General features: G+C 34.3%; 1 protein-coding gene and 1 long non-coding RNA gene across 2 annotated transcripts in view; one reads left to right on the top strand and one right to left on the bottom strand.

Moving 5' to 3' along the window:
• SCN9A (sodium voltage-gated channel alpha subunit 9) overlaps positions 1-21,823 on the bottom strand; it is a 185,277-nt gene that overhangs the window by 2,783 nt on the left and 160,671 nt on the right. The window contains exons 20-26 of the mRNA XM_006153578.3: positions 19,443-19,616; positions 15,131-15,253; positions 10,609-10,890; positions 9,917-9,970; positions 8,203-8,340; positions 3,740-3,844; positions 3,290-3,560 (exon numbers count right to left, since the gene is read on the bottom strand). Of these exons, the coding sequence (XP_006153640.1) occupies positions 3,290-3,560; positions 3,740-3,844; positions 8,203-8,340; positions 9,917-9,970; positions 10,609-10,890; positions 15,131-15,253; positions 19,443-19,616 (1,147 nt within the window). The remainder of the gene's footprint in view (positions 1-3,289; positions 3,561-3,739; positions 3,845-8,202; positions 8,341-9,916; positions 9,971-10,608; positions 10,891-15,130; positions 15,254-19,442; positions 19,617-21,823) is intronic.
• Positions 1-21,823, top strand: part of LOC102488272 (uncharacterized) — a 110,784-nt gene that overhangs the window by 1,340 nt on the left and 87,621 nt on the right. The gene's annotated exons all lie outside the window — the stretch shown is intronic.

Here is a 21,823-nt window from a genome sequence, read left to right as displayed (position 1 = left end):
AGGCTTTTGGTATAGGGCGTGTGCGCTCGCCAGAAAGACAGAGACAGAGAGAAAGAAAGCGAGAAATCACCCCACATGGGGCTGGCCACACCACAATCCCTTTTCCTCCAGTCTCCTCTTGGGATCTTGGGCATGTACACACATGTGAGCAGTGTCAGTTTAAGCCACCGGGTCTGGGACTCAAACCGTGGTTGACTACTTGGGAGTCCAGCGACATAGTCATTATGCTAACTGCTGGTCCCCTATTTAACTTTTTGTTACATATTGCTCAATCTATCTCTAGAGTTTGTACCAATGAATCTTCCTGATCACTGCCTATGAATGTGATTATATCCCACAGGCTCCCCAGCACAGGGCACTACTCTTATTTTTTATAATTATTACCAAAAAATATTTGTGACATTTAAATACAAATATTATTTTGATTTACTTGCACTTTTAAGGAAAAAAATCCACAATATTTCTTTTTCATCAAATATTTTTCTACCCTATGGTTGTTTTAAACTTTCATTTTTGGCCGAGTCAGGTTTTGCATTGTTTTCCTATTGAGATGTTTACTATTTTTTACTGATTTTTTTAAAAAAGGTTTATTCCTCCACTTTTTCCCCCATGAACAAGAGAGACAGAGAGAGAGAGAGACAACTCTTCCAATGGGGTCTTGACGATGTAGTTCATTTCTAGCCAAAACCAGTCACAGATCATTGCAAACACATGCCCTGGGTACACAGGAAGTTCTCTTGATGCAAACCCAGAAAATTCCCATGTGGATTAGCTTCACAGAGCATCACATTAAACTACTATATCACCCTGAGTCCTCCTCTTGTTGATTTTTTTAATAATTATTTAATTAAATTTATTGTTATCCTTTAATTAGACTAAAGAGAGAGAGGGGGAACATGAGAGAGCAATCCATCAGAGCTGAAGCTCAAACCACGGTTGGCCATATGGGAGTCTAGTGCCCTAATGACCATGGCACCTGCCCTCCTGCCAGTCCCTCTGACTGACTTTTAATCATTCATTTTTAAATTGGAAGTATTAATCTTTTGTTTGCCTTGAATGTGTCATAATTTTTTCTGTTTTTGATTTGACTTTTTACCTTTTTCTGTGTCTGATGCTTCCTTCCATAGAATATTTCGATTTTTATGCAATTGATATCTATGGGATTTTTCTATAGCCTTAGTCTGTGTTATGAATAGGAAGGACTATTTAATTTCATAGTTTTAAATCTATTTCCATATATTTTCAACTTAAATCTATTTGTTTTGAACACTAACTTTTGTGTCATGTATCTTTTTATTGAGCAAATCAGTAAATCTCTAAATATTGAAGTTTAATTCTGGACTATCTCTTTGAATCCATTGATTTAAAATTTTAAACATTGTGTTATTTATCATCAATGTTATAATATTGCCATATAGCAACATAAGCCATATCGTATCACTCTAATTTTCCTTACAGGTGAATTTTAGAATGATTTAAACTCATATTGACAAATCATCTCCTTACCACAGAAAGGCTCTTGGCATTTTCTTTAAGTCTATAGATTAATTTAATTAAAAAGGTCATAATTACAGTGAACAATTTCTGATGCAAAAGAAGCCTTTCAATGATTTTAGCCTTATTTTATGTTATTTATTATATAGAAGTCTTGCACATTATATGTTATGGTTGCTATTAGATATTTTACTTTATTGTAATTATAAAAGAAAATTTTTTCAGGTTTATTTTATAATTATTTTGTTTAGATATAGCACCATCTTAAATGATACATGTAATTTAAAATTTGACCCTTCTGAAATCTAATTCAATCTATTATTTTAATTATTTTTTCAACTTAAAATAATTTCATACTTTGATGAGGATAAATATTATTTACACCTTTGTTTCACATTTTATTATTGAATTGGTTTGTCCAATTGCTAAAAATAAAGCTAACAGAAAGTATTTTCTTCGTAGAAAATTTTTTCAGTATTATTTTTATTCTTATCATTCGTACCTAGATTTTAATTTGTTTTTATGTATCTTAATTTCAGTGTCACTTCTGGTGGTAATTTTCTATAGGTCATAAAACCTAGCCAGAGAGAGACAGACAGAGAAAGAGAGAATTGGAAGGTAAGAAAGCAGCCCCTGGGGAGATGGCCATGTCACAATCCCTTCTCCTTCATTCTCTTCTTGGGATTTGGGACATGCATGTACATTCATGCATCTAGAATGTTTTTAAGCTGTTGATTCTGGGACTTGAGTCATCCAGTTGACTATGTGAGATCCAACCACCTTAAAAAAATTACTTTAAATGCCTATTCTAAATTATTTGGCACTCAATAATGTGATTTGAAATTTATATAATCATTCTGGGCCTTTTAGATAATCTGTAAGTTTCATTTGTATTAGATGTCTTCCATAATCCCTCTTCATTTAAAATGTGTAATTTTAAAAGTAAATGTAATCCTAAAACATTAGGCATGTGTGAAAAATAAAATAAAAACAATACAAAAGTGTTGCTATAATGAAAGAAGAGAAGTATAAAATTATGTATTCAAAATATAATTATTCTAAATATGACCACAGATTGGTTGAAAAGTGATTGTATTTTATAGACTTGCCAAGTGATAAGTCATAAGAAATGAAATTGGCATTTCTTGAGACCTTAACTTTACTTTAAATCCAGGATAATTTTTACAAAGTCACACACACGAAAAAAGGTATAGAGATTATCATAAATCATTCGGTTACATATATGATAAAACTGGAAGTTACATCAGATTTTGCATTGGTTACCAAAATACATCTACATACTAACATGGTGGCTAGCTCAGGGAAGGGTAATTTTGAGAACTAAATATTGATGAGCATAATGTCCTTTCACTGGGTAGAAACATTTGACTCTGAGGCCTGCAATGTGAATCTGAAAATTCTGAAAAGAAGTTACTGTTTCATTTTTTTTTAAAGTTTCTTCATTCTTTCATTATACTAATTTACTTAAAAGCTGTATTTACATTTAATTTACTTAAAAGCTGTATTTACATTTGGGGCCAGCAGGTGATGTGGTGTCTGGGTTACTGGACTCCCACATGGCCAACTGCATTTCGAGTCCTGGACCTGGTGGCTTACTTTCTCACTTTCCCTCTCTCTCTCTCCCTCTCTCTCTCTGGTCAAATTAAAATAATAATAAATAAAATTTAATGTTCTTTAAAAAGTATATTTACATTCAATAATTTAAAAACTTCTCTGGACACATGTAGACTTTAGTGTAATTCAGAATTAAAATTTGATTAGTAAGTAGTCTTACCGACAATGGAGAGAATTACAACCACAAAATCAAAAATGTTCCATCCTACAGTGAAGTAGTAATGTCTGAGGGAGATCAGTTTCAGCACACATTCTCCAGTGAACAGGATAATAAATACCACATTTATCCAATGTAGAACAGTGGTCATGTAGTTACTTTGTCCCTCCTTTTCTACCATCATGGTTACCATGTTGAGGCAGATAAGAACCATGATAGTGATATCAAACACTTGGTTTGTTACCATGTCAAATATACATCCTTGGAATTTGTTCTGCAAAGAAACAAGAATGATACAGAGTAAAGAGTAAATTTTTCACATAGTATCTGCAAGTTAAGATGTACATTGAAAATATGTTAAAAATTTAAAATTTTATGTGCTAAAGATATACATACATATATACATATATATACATATACATATATATGTGTGTGAGATATATAATCGCTTACCCCTGGCCGAGGAATTGGCTTTTGTGGCTTTTTGGACCCCAGTTTTTTCATTGCATTATAATATTTTTTTTGTTCTTCTGTCATGAAGATATCTTGACCTCCAAGGTAAAAAAAAAAAAAAAAATCTAGTTAAAACCAGAATCACTGTCAGATATTTTATTCAGATCATTAACACAGGTTAAAAGTGTATTAATATTGATTAAGATATGTCAAAAATATAAGAAACATAGAATATAATTATGCCCCATAATAGCTATAGTCAAAATCTATCTTAAAGGATTACATACAGGTAGGTGCATGAGTCTCCATACATTGTAATTTGCATATATAAAATATAAACATTACCTATAACCATTGGTTTAATTATCCATTGGTTTGCTAAACTGCATGATTTTAAACTTTATGCTAGTGTATCATTTTAACTGCTACTTACCTTACCAGACATTTTATTGCTACATAACAAATATATTAGGAAGGATAATAAGAATTGATAGTAGTGAATATCTTCTTTGATGATTGGGCTAAAGAGTAGGGCCCCAAAATAATTAAAATAATATTAGCTTGGTATTCATTTTAATTTTTCATCATTGTAATAATAATGGATAATAGTCTTATCCATATCTATATTTACATCTACCTTTATATTTTAAGAAACCCTTTAATAATCATATCCAAACCAGCAGTTGACGTAATGGCTATGTCACTGGACTCCCATGTAGTCGGCCACGATTTGAGTTCTGGACCCAGTGGCTTAAACTCACACTGAGTGTGTGTGTGTGCGTGCCATGATCCCGAGAGGAAAATTGAGGAGACGGGATTACAGTGTGACCATCCCCCCTGGGGGGTGATTTCTCACTTTCTGTCTCTCTGTCTCTCTCTCTCTTTCTGGTGAGTGCATGCACCCTATAGCAAAAACCTCTCCAAAAAAAATCATATCCATATCTGTATTTATATCTATCTTTGTATTTTAAGAAACTCTTCTTTGTATTAAAGAAATAATACCACATAAAGAAAGTTCAACATAACTACTTTATCGGGTATCAATTTTATGCATGGTATTAAGGAAGTTAACAATAATCAGGTCTGAACTGTAAGACTTTCCAATTGCTTATGCAAAAGAAAACACAACCTTTAAAAATTCAACAGAAAAAAAAAAAAACAACTAATGTCTGAATTAAATTTTTTATCTTTTCAATAACAGAAAAGCCTAAAAGGAAAGCTAGAAGCTTTGTTTGTTTGTTTGTTTGTTTGTTTTCTTTTTTTTTTTAGAGACTTTTTTCCTACATCTCTCTAGTGTGCTCACTAGAGAGACAGAGAAAGAGAAAGTGAGAAATCACTTCCCAGAGGATGGCCATTCCACAATCCCTTCTCCTCCATTCTTCTCTTGGGATTTTGGGTATGAAAGCACTCAAGCCTGGCATGAGTTTTAAGTTGCCGGGTCCAGGATTCAAACCACAGTCAACCACGTAAACATTACACCATCTGCTGATCCCAGTGTTGGTGGTTTCTTTAGATTTTGCTAATTTCTTAAAATTATCTGTAATTTTTAGATACACCCATATTTTACACTGCAATATCGAATTTTTTAGTCACAGCATAAACTACTGTAGTCCATGACTATAATCTACTAGGAGTTCACATTTGAGAATTTGTAGCTCTAAAATCCCCACTTAACTTGTAGGGTCCTTGAGTTAACAATGATCTGGATTAAGTTTTCCTTTATTTCTCCTGGATTAGGTAAAATGCAGCTTCCTGTTACGTTGCATTGTTTTATTCATCAGTACTTAATGTTAAACATACTTCCTTTTCTGTACTATTTCACCTTTCTTCTAGTTGATATACCTTTCTATAATTTTGGTATTTATCTGACCTGCTGACCTGCTGATTATAGGCATGAGAGAAATCCTTCATGCCAATTTCAAGAGAAGCTGAGGTCCTTTTTGCTTATTAGTGGGGTGCCGAATTACAACACATCAATAATTTATCAGAAGAAGGTAGAAAAACACTGAGGACTCTGCATCAAAGGTGGAGATCAAAACAGCAAATTTTGTCTTTCCCCAATGATACCCTGGCTGTCTGATGAAAGATGGGATGAAATTAAGAGGATGTTATGAAATGCTCCAATAGATAATTTTGTGTTGTTTTGTCATGTTTTACTGTAACTTATATAGGCAAATGTACCCTGTTTAAATGCTAGGTGGGAGATATTCCATAATTTGGGCTGGTCTATTTTTGTATTACATTTTTTGTCAACGGTGTATTACATAGCAGTTAAGAATTCAGTTCTGGTGTTATATCATCTTTGTTTAAATCTCATTTTGATTGTCCTTGGGCAATTTTCTTTTTAAAAATTAATTAATTAATTAATTAAAATTATTTATACACTTAATCGATATACATCAGTTAGATTGTAAAGAGACTATACCCAGCATGATATACACCTCAGTTCAGCCCAGTTCAGAACACCGTACACGTCTTCATCAACAAATAATAAACCATATCTTTGTGGGCAAGTTTCTTTAGCTCTTTAAGAATAAATCACCTCAGGAACAACAGACAGCATAATGATTACATCGCTAGAATCTCAAGTAGTCAACCTCACTTTGAGTCCTGGATTCAAAACGTCATTCCCATGGGGGGTGATTTCTCCCTTTCTCTCTCATGCAAGCATATGCCCCCTATAGAAAATCGAAATAATAATAACAAACATACAACTTTCAAGGAAGTAAGAGGAGTGAGTATACCTTCAATGTTCTCATCTTTTTGTACAATGACGAGGGGCCCGATTCTTTTTTATCTCACATGGAGCACTAACAGAGACAGTATAATTTAGACACCGAGGCAGCTAAGAACAAAGGAAAAGGGGCAGCAAGATTGCTGTTTGCTAGGTTACCGAAATTTCTAGGCAAGCTAGTTGGTAAAAGTCTTTCCCTGTTGAAGCCAACTCAACTCAACTTTTTATTTCTCCACAAACTATTTTTGCTTGTTTGCTATAGGGTATATGCAATTGTCAGAGAGAGAAAGAGAGAGAGAAGGTGACTGGGGTAGGTGACTGTTTCTACAAATGCACGGATAATGACCCAAAGATATGAAGAACAGGAAAACATGACACACTTACACATGAACAAAATGGGAATATTAATAAACAGTCGGAAATTATAAAACAAAACCAAATATTTTATAGCTAAAGAATTCAATTAAACTAAAATGAATATTTTATTAGGGGTTCAATAGCTGACTTGATGAAGTAGAAGAAAGAATTGGCAAATGTGAAGACAGGCCATTGAAAATAAAGGAGTTAGAAAAAAAATAGAAAAAATAATGAAAAAGAAAACAAAGTTTCAGGAACTTATAGGACAACACGAAGCTAACAAAAAATATGCTTTATGGGAGTTCAAGAAAGAAAAAAGAAGAGAGAAAGAAAGTGGGAAAAGCTTATTTAAAGAAATAATGGCTGAGGGCTGGCCCCACAGTGCTGAAGTTAAGCCCTATGCTTAGGGAGTCGTATCCTATAAAGAAAACCATGGTTTGAATTTGGGCCCCATTGGCTGTGAAAACAGGTCCATTTGTTAACATGCCCCAAATCCTCATGGAATGGAGAAATGGAGAAAAAAAGGCTTGCAATGTCATCATGTGCTATTAGGGGGTGATTTTTCTCTCTATTTCTCTCTGGTGAATGCACACAAACTCTGGCAACAAAAAGTAAAAGAAAGAAAAATGGCTGAATACTCCCCAAATTTGTGTAGAAAAATGGACATCCTGACTCATGAAGCTCAAAGGATCCCAAATAGATGAATCCAAAGATGTGATTTTTCAGAACAAGAATACAATTATGATTAAATCAGGATGGTTGACACCATCATCTCAAACATGTTATTACTTATGTTGAGAACATTCAAAACTCTCCCTTTTAGTTACTTTGAGATACAAGCAAGCTGTTGCCATCTGTATTCTGCCAGCTGAATGTGAAGGATGTGGGAATACAGATAAAATAGAGAGAAATTGATAACTGAAATAAAATTGCAGAGAGACATGAGAAACAATTTCCAGTGTCTTAAACCTTTCTGCAGCTCTATCTACTTTTCGTCTGATTACCCATGTCGATTTACTGGCTGCTGTTAATTTATCTTATTGCATTTATCACTATCTAGTATTATAGTACTTGGAGATACAGCATAATAGAAGGTATGAAAGAATAGAATAAATATAAATAGAATTTAAAAAATAATAAAAATAAATCAAATCAAATGAAATAATTCTTAAAAATATAGTTAAGACTTTGACAGTTATTTTCTATGCAAATATTAATAAAATTAAGCATATTTATATATATAGTCAATTTGAAAAATAAAGTATTAATACATTAATTATTAATTAACTACAAATTAAATTTTACATTATGCTTTTGAGAAAATAATTATTCATTTCTTTTCATTGCAATAAAAAATCCTTGAGATACTTATCTTTTTTTTCTGTTGGTTGAAATTATCAATGATGACACCGATGAACAAGTTCAAAGTGAAGAATGACCCGAAGATGATAAAGATGACAAAATAAATATACATATAAAGGCTGTGTTCATATTTGGGCTGCTTGTCTACCTATAAAATTAACAGAAGTTTACAGTATTTTTACAATAACATTTATAATTTTCTTTCTTTCTTTTATTTTTTTTTTGAGAGGTTTTTGCTATAGGGTGCGTGCGCTTGCCAGAAAGACAGAGAGAGACAGAGAGATAGAAAGCGAGAAATCACCCCCCAGTGGGGATGACCACGTCGCAATCCCTTCTCCTCCATTCTCCTCTCGGGATCTTGGGCACACACGCATACACGCACAGTGTGAGTTTTTTAAGCCACCGGGTCTGGGACACAAACCGCGGTCGACCACATGGGAGTCCAGCGACATAGCCATTACGCCAACTGCTGGTCCCCCATTTTCTTTTTTATGCATGGTTTGATAAGGTAATCTAAATGATACTATAAGTAAATTAATTATTTAAGTCATGGCAGCATTGAGACTTAATGTAGATGCTCTTAAAAATTTATTCAATATTAGAACCAGCAGTTAGCATAAGGCTATGTAGCTTGACTCCCATGTAGTCAACCGTGGTTCGAGTCCTGGACCTGGTGACTTAAACTCACGCCGGGCACGTGTGCGTGTGTGCCCAAGATCCCAAGAGGAGAATGGAGAAGAAAGGATTGTGGTGTGGCCATCCCTCCTGAGGGGTGATTTCTCGCTTTCTGTCTCCCTGTCTCTCTTTGTCTTTCTGGTGAGCACACGTACCCTATAGCAAAAATATCTCTTAAAAAAATAAATAAATAAAAAACAACCAACCAAACAAACAAAAAACTTAATAACTATTTAGTACATGATTACTATGAGTATAAATATAATCATCTAATGATTGATAAAGGCCTGTGTGTATGTAGTAGGTTCACTGGTTTGTAATCTCAGGCTCACCTATCAGGGCAATTGAGCTAGTACCTAGGGTATATTTTTATCACCAAATATATCTAGATCTATATCTATCTATCTATATCTATCTATCTATCTGTCTTATCTATCTATCTATCAGTTTTAACTATCTATCTATCTATTTGTATGTGTGTATCAAAGTAATGATATAATACTTATTTGAATTTTGTTGTTTTTTTCATTTGGTGACAAAAATATCTGCATTGAATTTTGTGACAATATAAACTAGGCAGTAATTTTCAGGCTTTCTTACAGTGGTAATCATTCCATCCAAGCTTTCATATGGTGCTAAAAAATGTAAGGCATAATAACTGTGAAGGCAAATCATTTTGTTTTTGTTTTCATGAATTAATATTTATTGAACATTTATTATTGCCAGCCTGTTTTAAGTACTTTACTTGCATTTTCTTGTTGGATGCTCATAGCAACTCCAATAAGTAGGCACTGGACTATTTTCTTTTCATAGATGAATAAGGCTTAGAGAGGCATGTCATTTGCTCAGGGCAGTTGCAGAGCTTAGACAACATAGTACAGGTTCTGACTCCAAATGCTACACAAATAAGAACTAAGCTATTATCAGGTGGATGTCCTTCCCTGTGTACATATCAAAGCCTTCATGGAGCTGTAGTTTGAAAACCACTGAACTGATCTATGGAGATTTTAAAAATCATAAAGTTTATAATTATTTTGACCAATACTTACATTAACAGAATCAACTGCTGCATACATAATATCCATCCATCCCTTAAATGTTGCCTGTAAATATATTTATAAAATGTGAATTTGAAAATATTCTAAAATTGTCATAAATGTAGCTTTATCTGTTTAATGCTAATAGTAATTAATGGCAAATTACTATATTTTACTGTTTCAAATAGCAATTTGATATAAAGATACCATATTCTTTTGTTTAAAAAAAGGATTCATTCCCAATTCACATTCTAAATACTCTTTCTGGATAATTATTTCCATACGTTGTAATTGCCTTCAGATTTTAAATGTAACTTTTATTTCTCCAAAGATAAAACAATTTTATCAACAAAGCAGGAAATGATTTTTCTGCATTTCTTAAGGATTTTCTGTGCCAGTGGGAAGTCCCTTTCCTTCTATTGTATTTAAAATTGGAAGTCCAAAATGGATACCTGATTTTTAAAGTAATATTCAGATGGTGCAGTCTGGGAGTCCAAATGACACCAATAACTGCTGAACACAACAGAATCTATGCTTTTTTACACATGGTTATTTGCAAATGTTCTAAGAAAGACCAACTCCATTTTTGAAGTACACAATACTTTATCTTTTATTTTGATTTAGTGGATTATTTAAAGAATGACCCATATCCCTCCATCCAGTATTTACTAAAATTCCAAGCACTCATTAAAGGGGGCACTTACAACTTGAAGCAGAGACAGGTAACCAAGTCCAACATTATCAAAGTTCACTTTCAGGTTTTTCCATCGCACATCTTGACTGATATTCATAAGGGCCATACACTCAGTATAATTTGAAACTTGACTTTCAGAAAATCGTGACCCATCTGTGGTGTTAACACACTCATAGAACTTGCCAGCAAACAAATTTACTCCCATGATGCTAAATATTAGCCAAAATATCAGACAGACAAGTAGTACATTCATGATGGAAGGAATTGCTCCTATGAGTGCATTCACAACCACCTAGTATGTAAAAGAAAGAAAATAATGATTATAAATTGTTTTAAAAAATGTTGGCAACATTAATGGAAAAGTTCAGAATTAAGGCAATTAGAAAGATTACCCTTAGAAATCCAAGACACCAAATCAACTGACATGTATTCATTAGCACATATTACAGCGATATGCCAAGCAAGAAAAAAGGAAACATGAGACCTTTGACCAAAGGATTTACAAATTACATGGTTAACACAGAAAAAGTATTAGCTCAAATACAAAACACAATAACTAAGTTGACATGATAGCTTAAATAAGTGAATAAAAGTAAAAATAAAAACCCTAAACCTGATACTGATAAGGTGACATCATAAATCTGCACACTCTAGGAAAAAAAAAAAAGAAACTTATAAATGATGAAAAATAAAATACACATTTAAATGTTTAAAACCTAGAATTACCAGCATCACAGACTTCCCCATATAAACTACTGGGATATATTAGGTGGAGTTCAAATTGGTAGTATTTTAGTGCTTGAACTCCTTAGAATTAGCTGACTCGATTAAATGAGCACATTTTTCCCCCTTAGTTTATTATTCTAACTTTATAAATATATGTAAGTTCTTGGCTAAATGTAGATAGTTCTTGCCTTAGTTAAAACAAAAATGAGCAATTTTTCTTTCTAGTCCTTTAATTTCTGCTTTTAGTATTTCCACTGCTATGGATCATCAGTGCCTCTTGCCCCTCCAGTTTTCCTCCATGGAAACTACTGTGGCATTCATCAGCCCCCCCTATTTTCTTACTTATCCCATCCTTCAAAACCTGCTGGCTTTACACATGAACACTAGCCGTCATTTGTGTACAAATGTGTTAAAGATTAATTTGTTAAGTAAATAGCATTGTAAACCCCTCCCCCCTCTCTCTCTCTCTCTTTTTTTTTTTTTGCCACATATTAAGCAAGCTCTCGAGACACTCCAAAACATAGAAACATTAGGAATCTGTGACTATCTCTATGAGGTTGTTGAGAGTGGGGGTTGTCTGATATTTTCTTATGTTATTTTCCGGCTTTGGGGTTATATCTCTATTGCAACCATTCAACTCTGCCATTGTAACTGTAGATCATACATACACAAATGGGCATGCCTGTGTTCCAATAAAACTTCCTTTATGAATCAAGCAATCAGCCCCTGGACTGTGGCTTGTTGATTTCTGGTTTAGAGAAATGGTTTTTGCTCTGGAGTCTGTGGACCTGTAGAGGTTCCATGAGAGCATGAAACTATACAGCAAGCATTATGATTTTCTTTGCTTTCTGTAGAGATGATTCTTACTTTCATCAGATTTTTTACTGTATACACAACTCCCCCCAAAAAGGTAGAAAGAACAGGAATAGAGAATAAAGTTCAAAATGACTTCCCATTGAAGTCTACCTCTTTATCATTTCCTGCTACCCTACACATTATGCTTAGCACACTGATTTTTCTAGTTATTGACCAAACAGACTTTGTACACTCAACCCTCTGCCCCTTTGTCATGTAGCATTGTTGCCTAGAACACCTACAGGCCTGTAATCTGGAGGTTGCCCTTTCAGTCATGACTATTGTCACCTCCTTGTGAAATATTCTCAGATTTCCCCAGTAGTCATTCCTTACATATTCCTGTAGCATTGTGTGCTTACTATTTTATAGTAGGTTATCACAAAATAACTACTGCTCCCATCTCCCCTCTGACCACTGACTCTTCTGACTCTTGATGAACTGAAGTCTTTTCACCATTGTACTCTGTGCTTTTTATAACACAACAACTGATACACAATTGATGTTTAAATGCTTGCTGAAAAAAAAAAAAGTGTAGTGGTAGAAGGATTGATCTCTGAGAGAGATAAGTAGCTATTGTTCTAATAAGAAGCCAGTTGGGAAAGTTAATCAGCTCAAGAGGCTCAGGATTCAAAGCAAGCTAATCATGAATTACCTCAGATGTATTATTTCATTTAACAATTGATTGCTGCTGAAAATTAAATGCTTGCTGAAAAAAAAAAAGTGTAGTGGTAGAAGGATTGATCTCTGAGAGAGATAAGTAGCTATTGTTCTAATAAACAGGATTCAAAGCAAGCTAATCATGAATTACCTCAGATGTATTATTTCATTTATTCTTCAAAACACCTCTGTGGTCTAAACAAATATCTCCTTTTATATGGTTAACAAATGCCACTGAACAAATGTATTTGTGCCTCAAAATATGGCAAAGACTTCTCCCAAATCCAGTTCACTTGTATTACAAATATAAAACAAAGAATAAGGATAAAAAAATGAACTGGCTTAATCCCTGAAGAAAGTGATTTTATAGGAAAAAGAAACCAGGTTCGTTGATTTACTTATTTGTTTTATCCATGAAAATGCAGAATCCTATACACATGAATATAGGGGTCAATAAGTTCAGATAGATTGTAACATTCTACTAATACTCAAAAAATTAAGTTTAAGTCAATGAATTCCAACAACATTTTCTATGTAAAATAAAACATAATTTTAAAATTCTTATATGGTAAGAGTATTTTAATTTTGTGAATTTTTTTTATACTTGGGAGCCTTTATACACTGGATATACAAGGGAGTTTCAAAAAGTTCATGACAAAGTGGAATTATTATAGTTGTTTATATTGGTGCAAAAGACTTTAAGAACCCATGTGTAGTTTTCTTCAATACTCATTTTTCATTAACTTTTGAAGACTTCTCATATCGTGAAGTGGAATGTTAGCAATATTACAGGGGAAGAAATACTAGGTACTAGGATGAAAAAAAATCTAGTGTTCACTTGGGGCTGGTTAAAACCTAGTACTTAACCCCATCCCAGAGTTTCCTATTCAGTAGGTGTAAGGTGGGGCCCAGGTGTTTGCAGTTCTAGTATGTTTTCAGGTTATGCTTATAGCTGGTTGCAGGCCACACTTGCACAATCTGTAAACTAGACTAATCTCCGTGTTAAATTGTTCAGACTCTAAAGTAGGACATAGTATGTAAACAAATAAGTAAAATATGACATAATAGGTTTTAGGTGTCTGAACACAAGAAGGATTTCCAATTATACCTGGTGGTAGACAGACAAAACAAATTTAAACTTAAGGGATTGGAAGATGTTTTTCTGTTATGGTTAAGGTCAGGAACTTCCAGATCCAGAGAACAACAGAGGCATGAGAAAACAGATATAAATCTGGAGAAAAAAAATATAAGAAATGTAGCAATACTCCCAGAGCTTTTTTTTTTTTTTAGATGTAATTTGGATATAGTTCCATTTAACACATTTTTTAAAGGATGAAATGAAATCTGATGGCTGATGCTATTTCACTTTCCTGTCTTATGATCCCTACCCAGAGTATCTCCCTAGACAAATATTTGAACACCTGACACAGGCTAGTCCTTGATGACTTTTATGTAAAAGATGGTGTTAGGACTGACAATGTCCTCCTCTCTTGAATTTTCTAGCATAGTGGAAATTTCAATTTTAAAAGAAAAAAGTCTAGACCAGTCTGATGGTGCAGTTCGTCATGAACTGAACTAAGTGCTGATGGCCCTGTGGTCACTCATGGATTCAAATACTCTAATTAACACATAGGAGGTGTGCCCCTTGGATCCTGTGCAGCTGGAGGATTGAGGAAAGAGGATTGCAGTGTGGCAAGACCCTATTGAGGTGTGTGGGTATATGTTTCTCTCGTGAGCACCACACATTCTTTGTCATGAATAAAATAAACTTTAAAAAAAGAAAAAAGGAAAAGTCACTTATTTGAACTATTCTATTGCCTAACATATTAGATAAATGAGTATTGTATTTCACTAATTCCTTTGTTAAACAATATGCACAGAAATAATGTGTGTATATAATAGGTGTACATTTATATATCCTCTCTCTCTCTCTCTATATATATATATATGTATATACACACAACTCATATATATTTTCTGTTACTGGGAAAGTCATGACATATTTTCCTGTTTTTCTATGCAAAAATGCATCATGACTTTCTGAACAACCCAATATGTGTATGTATATGTAGAAGTATATAAAAAGCCCATAATTTCTACATACTCATTTTTTCATATTTTATAACTGAATTAAAGAAAAAAACAGTATTATATTAAGAAATTAAGAAATTTAGTATTTTTTCTTACCCTCATTCCTTCAAATCTAGATAAGGCTCTTAGAGTAAAGAAAACAACAGTATTATATTAAGAAATTGAGAAATTAAGAAATTAAGAAATTTAGTATTTTTTCTTACCCTCATTCCTTCAAATCTAGATAAGGCTCTTAGAGGTCTTAAAGCTCTAAGTGTCCGAAGGGATTTAATGGGACCAAGGTCTGAGTAGCCCAGAGTGCTGGCAACTAAAGTAATCAAAGACACCTATAAAAATAAAATGAATTAATTTCATTAATTGTTTCAATACAATGATAAAGCAAAGAAAAGGAAAAGTCAATTTTGAAACTAAGAGCAACTCTATAGGAACGATATGATTTTATCTATAAAGTTATCTAGTAATTGTCTAAAAAATTAATAAGATGGACACCTTGGAATGAACAAAAATTACAGAAAGGTTAACTAAAATAAGGCATAATAAAAGGAAAGTAAGTTATTAATTATCTCTGAATATAAACTATACATGTGCTTCTCATATTCTTTTATTCGATGCTCATGCAATTACTTATTAAATCTGAAAATTTAATTAGTGCAAAGAGCAAACTTTGAATTAAAATAAAATAAAGCTGGGACCAGCAGTTAGTATAATGGCTGTGTCGCTGCTCTCCCACGTAGTCAACTGTGGTTCGAGTCCTGGACCTGGTGGCTTAAACTCATGCCGGGCTCGTGTGCATGAGTGCCCAAGATCCCAAGAGGAGAATGGAGGAGAAAGGATTGCGGTGTGACCATCCCCCCTGGGGAGTGATTTCTCACTTTCTGTCTCTCTGTTTCTCTCTGTCTTTCTGGCAAGCACACACTCCCTGTAGCAAAAACCTCTCAAAATAAAATAAAATAAAGCTCAAGGTATAATAAAGTTAAGTTGATTTTAAAGCTAAGTCATAAATGTGAGACAGTCTCTCAGCTAAATCTAAGTCCTAGTATAAATCTTAAGAAAAATTTCTGGGACCTGCCAGTGGTGTGGTGGTTACAGTGACTAGATCCCACATGGCTGACAGCACAGTGCAAGTCCTGGATTTGGTGAATCCAAAATATATGACTGGTGTGTATGCATGCATGCCCCAAAATCTCAAATAGGTAGAAGAGATAGAAGAGAAGGGACTGCAGCTTGGCCATCCCTCATTGTCAGTGTTCTCCCTTTTCCTCCCCTTTCTTTGCCTCTTTGGTGAGTATAAGCGTCCTCTGACAAAATTCAAGAAAAAAAAAATTCAGAGACTCATGATTTTGAGATGGGGTAACTTCCTAATAAGACGCTTCTTCCTTACAATTTCTAGGAACCGTCATAACTCATGGGATAAAAGTGTCAGTTATACTGGAGAATGAAAATAGATGATCTCATTGACTTTATAATCAATAAGGATATGTAAGAACTTTATCATGTGAGATAGACAAGTCACATTTACCATAACCAGAATCCAGTAGGAATTCGTATGTGTTCATTTGGTTTTAGATATTTATGCTCTTATAAATTATCTCAGAAGAAAAGACATGAGCAGAATTATTAATAAAATGAATATGCATACAAATAACAGAGCAATGAGTTCCTTAAGGACCTTAGATATGGATCTGCCAATGTGTTCAGTCTCCAAACTGGTTAATTTAAAATAATCATTTGCTCCTCACTGTATGTAGCAAGAGACAATGTCTAGAAAACAATTCTTCATTGCAAATTAAGGTACTAAGTTGACTTAAATTTTCAGGGAAGAATAGGAGTATCTGAGATCAATTTCCTTATATTAGAGTAGGAAAATTCATTGTGCACAAGTTTATTGCTGCTGCTATCAGAGACAGGTAAGCTAATTTATGAACTGGAAATGTTATTTATCCTAATGTACTTACTTCAGGATATCTCACTAAATGTAACATTACTTCTCCTTTTCTAATTCTTTAAGCTATATAGTCAACAGAATGAATTGCTCCTCATATCACTCTTGAATCTACTGATATTCACATCCATTCTTTTCCACTTAATGACACTTAAAACAATAAGTAGGCTCCCTCTTTAACCAGAAAAAAATGAAGTTCTAAAATGTGTCATAATTTGAATAACCCTTAAGGAACTGTTAGACCTGTTCTCCAAACCACTGTTACACACTTGTATGATGCTGAATATACTATATACATATTGGGAAGAGTACAATTTAGACTGGAGTAGAGAACATATAAATGTGAAATGTGTGTATGCATGTGTATGTATGCAAGTATGTGTGTGTGTGTGTGTGTGTACCCAACATCCTGACAGGAAGGAGAAATGGAGAAAGGATTGTGGTGGGATTGTGCCCCATTTGGGGAGAGGGGTGCTTTCTCCCTCTCTCTCTCTGTCTCTGTTTCTCTCTCTAGCAAGTGCACATGCTCTCTGAAAATTTAAAAAATTATAAAAGAAATAACAAAGGGCCTCTACATAGTAAAAGAAAAAAAAATAAAAAGAGGCATGCCGGGGCCATAGTGTGGTGCTTAGGGCAGTGCGTGGGGAGCGAGATACCACGTGGCCAGCCACAGTTTGCGTTCCAGCCCTGGTGCTTGGAAACAGACAGGATGTTGATGTTTCCCTATTCAAATTTTTATATAATGTTTGTTTAAAAACAAAAGTTTATATAAAAGTTTGTTTATAAAATATTAAATATTTCCCATTGAAATGATGTATCTCCCTAGTTTCAAATGTTACATACTCCTAAACAAGCTGCAATATACTTTGAGCATCACCAGTTCAGATATTCAAATAGAAAAGAAGTAATTTCTAATTACAGTATATAAATATTAAAGATTTTTGAATACTTAAATATGTTATAACTTTTAGAAGACTCAATCACATTTAAAGGCTAAGAGAGGGACCAGCAGGTGGCGTGGTGGTTAAGGTGTTGGACACTCCCACATGGCTATCCCACATGGCTAACCACAATTCGAGGCCTGGACCTGGCAGCTTCCTTTGTCCCTTTCCCTCTCCCTCTCTCTCTCTCTCTCTCTCTCTCTGTGTGTGTCTCTCTGGTCAAATTAAAAAAAAAAAAAGAATGAATAAATAAAACTAAATAAATAATTATTTAAAAAATAAATAAATAAAAAATAAAGGCTAAGAGAGAGGTCAGCAGGTGGTGTAATGAATTCTCACTTGGCTGACCATGGATCGATTCCCAGACTTGGAGGCTTGAAACCCACGCAGGATGCATGTTCAAGCAAGCACAAAATCCCCAGAGGAGAATGAAGAAGAAGGTATCACGATGTGGCCATCTCCCCTGGGGTTGATTTCTCACTTTCTCACTCTGTCTGTCTCTAGGGCGAGTACACTCACCCTATAGCAAAATTCTCTCAAATAAATAAATGAATAAATAAAGGTTAAGAGAAAAGAATAATAATCTAGAATAATACATTCCTTCTGTTGTTTCTTCTTACTATGGTTAACTTTCTTCAAAATAATTGTATTTTTTTTTAAAAAAATCCATCTTTTTCTCCTTGTCAGTAGTAACTAGATAATTAACTACAAAAGGTACGCAGAAGGAGTTCTTATAGAGAATGCCTGAGAAAACATTTGAGATGTAACGGAGAGCTTTATTTGGAAAAAAACTTGTTGCACATACTCTATATAGAAAACAAAAATGTAGTGGATTTTAATATTTAACACTTTTTCTGTTAAAAAAAAGAGTTTACTGAATTTTAGATAATAATTGAGAATTGGAGCTTTTGAGTAAAGTTGACTAATTTTGAAATCATTTTTGCTATCTATCATCATGTTTATGTATAATTTTTTTACCTATTAATGATACTGCATTAATGAATGCTTTCTGGAAAGTCAGATAATATAGATTTGTGGTTAAATGTTAAAGCATTTGTTTTCACATTAAAACTTGCATGTTGACCTCTAATTATTTTAGGAATCATATAGAAAACAACTCTTCCTTAGTAAAAAGTTAGTTAGCTTTAGATCTAACATAAATTTCAGCCCATTTATCACAACTGGATACATCCTTCATCCTCTTTTACCTTCTAGTTATATACTGTAAAAATCGGTGTTTCTTCTTAAATTGTGACTCTCTTCTTTTCTGCTACCACCTCACCACCAAGACATAATATTTATTCTTATTCACCACAGAAATAACGTTCAAATCAAGATCATATTTTTTTTTAAAAATCACTTCTCTTCTGATTGAAGAAAACGAATGTGAAAGTTAATTATAAGTATTAGAATAGTACAGGATTTAAATTTATTGAAAGACTTCTAATATTTTTCAGAGATACATTTTCACTAGCTGAACTAATCTTTCCAACAATGAATACCTCTAGGCTGAAAGTACAGTACATGAAACTAACCAAAATTAAAATATAACATTATATAACACTAGTGATGTTTTCCCAGAATACTGAACAAGAATAAATTCTCTTTTAAAACATACTTAAAAGTACCTACATCAACAATTAAGAAATCCAGCCAACACCAAGCATTGGTGAAATATGTTTTATAACCATATGCTACCCATTTTAGAAGCATTTCCAGAATAAAGATGTAAGTGAATATCTTGTCAGCATACTCCAGAATAATCTTAATGGTCTTTTTCCTTTCAATATATATATCTTCAAATGCCTGTGGAAATAATATTCAAATTTTAATCATGCACAGCATGGAACTTACAATTCATAACAAAATCAGGCAGTAACACGTCCCGAGGTGAGAACACTGAGCTATAATACTGATGTTTTCAGCTGACTCCTCGTTTACAGTTGTTGCATAATGTGTAAGTTCTAGCCTTCCGACTAGTGCCAAAGGCCGGAAGACAAGAGAAAGAGTGCCAAAAAATATGATCACTTATGATCCTTTAAAAGAATCAGGATGACACCTGTAGGAATTCCCACCTCAGTCTCTTAACCTTTTCTCTCCATTCCAGGGAGAATTTAATACCCAATTCTGAATTCTGACTTCTTTAAATTGTCTTACACTCTCCTCCACACCTGCTAGCAGGATTTGAACCCCCTTTTTCAGCACTTACATGTTTATACATCCCCCCGCCCAAGATCATGTTGAGAACATTGCAGGGTCAAGAAAAGGTTTGTTAAATAAAGATTTCAGTAGTTAAATAGGAATATAGAACACAGATGATGGTATTTTCCTTTAAATTCTGCATGCATATTTTATCATTTGAAGCTTTAGCTCTATAAATCACTGTTACAGTCACTCCATAAATGTGTTATTTTTTCTGCTCTCCAAGAACTTTTAGTAGGTGACAGGACAACAATATTGTGGTTCTAACCACAAGTCCTGTGGCAAATAATTAGAATGGACTTAAAATATTGAGCTCACTGGGGCCAGCAGATGGCGTATTGGCTATGTTGCTGGACTCCCATGTAGTTGACTGTGGTTCGAATTCCAGACCCAGTGGCTTAAACTCATGCCAGGTGTGTGTGTGCCTGCGTGCCCAAGATCCCGAGAGGAGAATGGAGGAGAAGGGATTGCGGCGTGGCCATCCCCCTGAGGGGGATTTCTCACTTTCTATCTCTCTGTCTTTCTGGTGAGTGCATGTGCCCTATAGCAAAAACATCTAATATATATATATTGAGCTCACTGAAACATGGAAAATGATTGCTATCTAAACAGGTCTAAAGTTTTAGAATTGTCTCTTTCACATTGTAACACTTACCACCCTGTTAGAAGAAATAAAAACCAAAGGACTCACGTCCTTACTGGTTGTCATGGGCTGTGCCATGCTCACTCGTATTCCAAGTTCTGATATCAATGCTTTAAAAATTATTCTTAGCACTTTTTGTGAACTTTGGTTCACTAAGGTGCAAAAAGAAGGTCCCAGCAGCTCACAAAGATTCTAAAAATTGGTGAAATTGATTCAGGATTTTTCTGCCCCCCTTCTCCAAGTTCTGGAAGAATGAAACAAGCCACCTAAACATCTAACTAGGGCAGTGAATCGGTTGAAATGTAAAGACAAAAAAAAAAAAGAGAGAGAGAAAGAAGCCTGCCCCTAAAACTGGGGTACAGAGCAGGACCGGCAGCAAGTCTTGATGATGAGAACCAACTATGTTGCCTGAGATACCTCACTCTTACTGGCCCCAGAGCCTAAAGTAAAATTCAGTCTGCAGAAACCTCACACTCAGGACTAATTCTACGGAGGCAAGGATGTCATTTTGTGAGCTCTATCTAATTTTCTGCTTAGGCATTTTAGTTACCACTCATCCTTTTTAAAAAAAAAGTTTATTAATTTATATCATGAGAGATATAGAAAGAGAGAGAGAAGAGAGAAAAATAAGCATATTTAGCAGGCTTTCATTCCTTCTAGCCCTTCCAGCCAGCCAGGATCACGGGCACATGCATGTGCACTGGCCCCATCCTCCTCTTGCTGAGGAGCCATTAACACAGTGAGACCATATGGTAGCTTTGACTTCAGATCTCAATGAAGTTACAGCTCTGTTATTTACAAGCTTTGGGACATGAAGTGATTTTTAAAACTCTATACCCAGGCTACCGCACTGATAAAACAAGTGAAATACCATAATCTCATATGCATTTAAAAATGAAATAAGAGCATCTATGAAGATTTTTTTTAAATACAATAAATATGTAGTAAATGAGTGCTTTTTCAAAATTCATTTTGTAGACAGCTGTTTTTGGGTTTTCTTTTCTTTTCTTTTTCAAGAGGTTTTTGCTACAGGGTGCGTGTGCTTGCCAGACAGACAGAAAGACAGAAAGCGAGAAATCACCCCCCGGGGGGCTGGCCACACCGCAATCCCTTCTCCTCCATTCTCCTCTCAGGATCTTGGGCACGCATGCACACGCGCCCGGCGTGA

This window comes from Tupaia chinensis, unplaced genomic scaffold, assembly GCF_000334495.1.
Source record: "Tupaia chinensis unplaced genomic scaffold, TupChi_1.0 Scaffold000381_1, whole genome shotgun sequence".
Classification (NCBI taxonomy): domain Eukaryota; kingdom Metazoa; phylum Chordata; class Mammalia; order Scandentia; family Tupaiidae; genus Tupaia; species Tupaia belangeri.
Note: the sequence above shows the minus strand (reverse complement) of the source record. Positions and strands in the feature narration are given on the sequence as shown.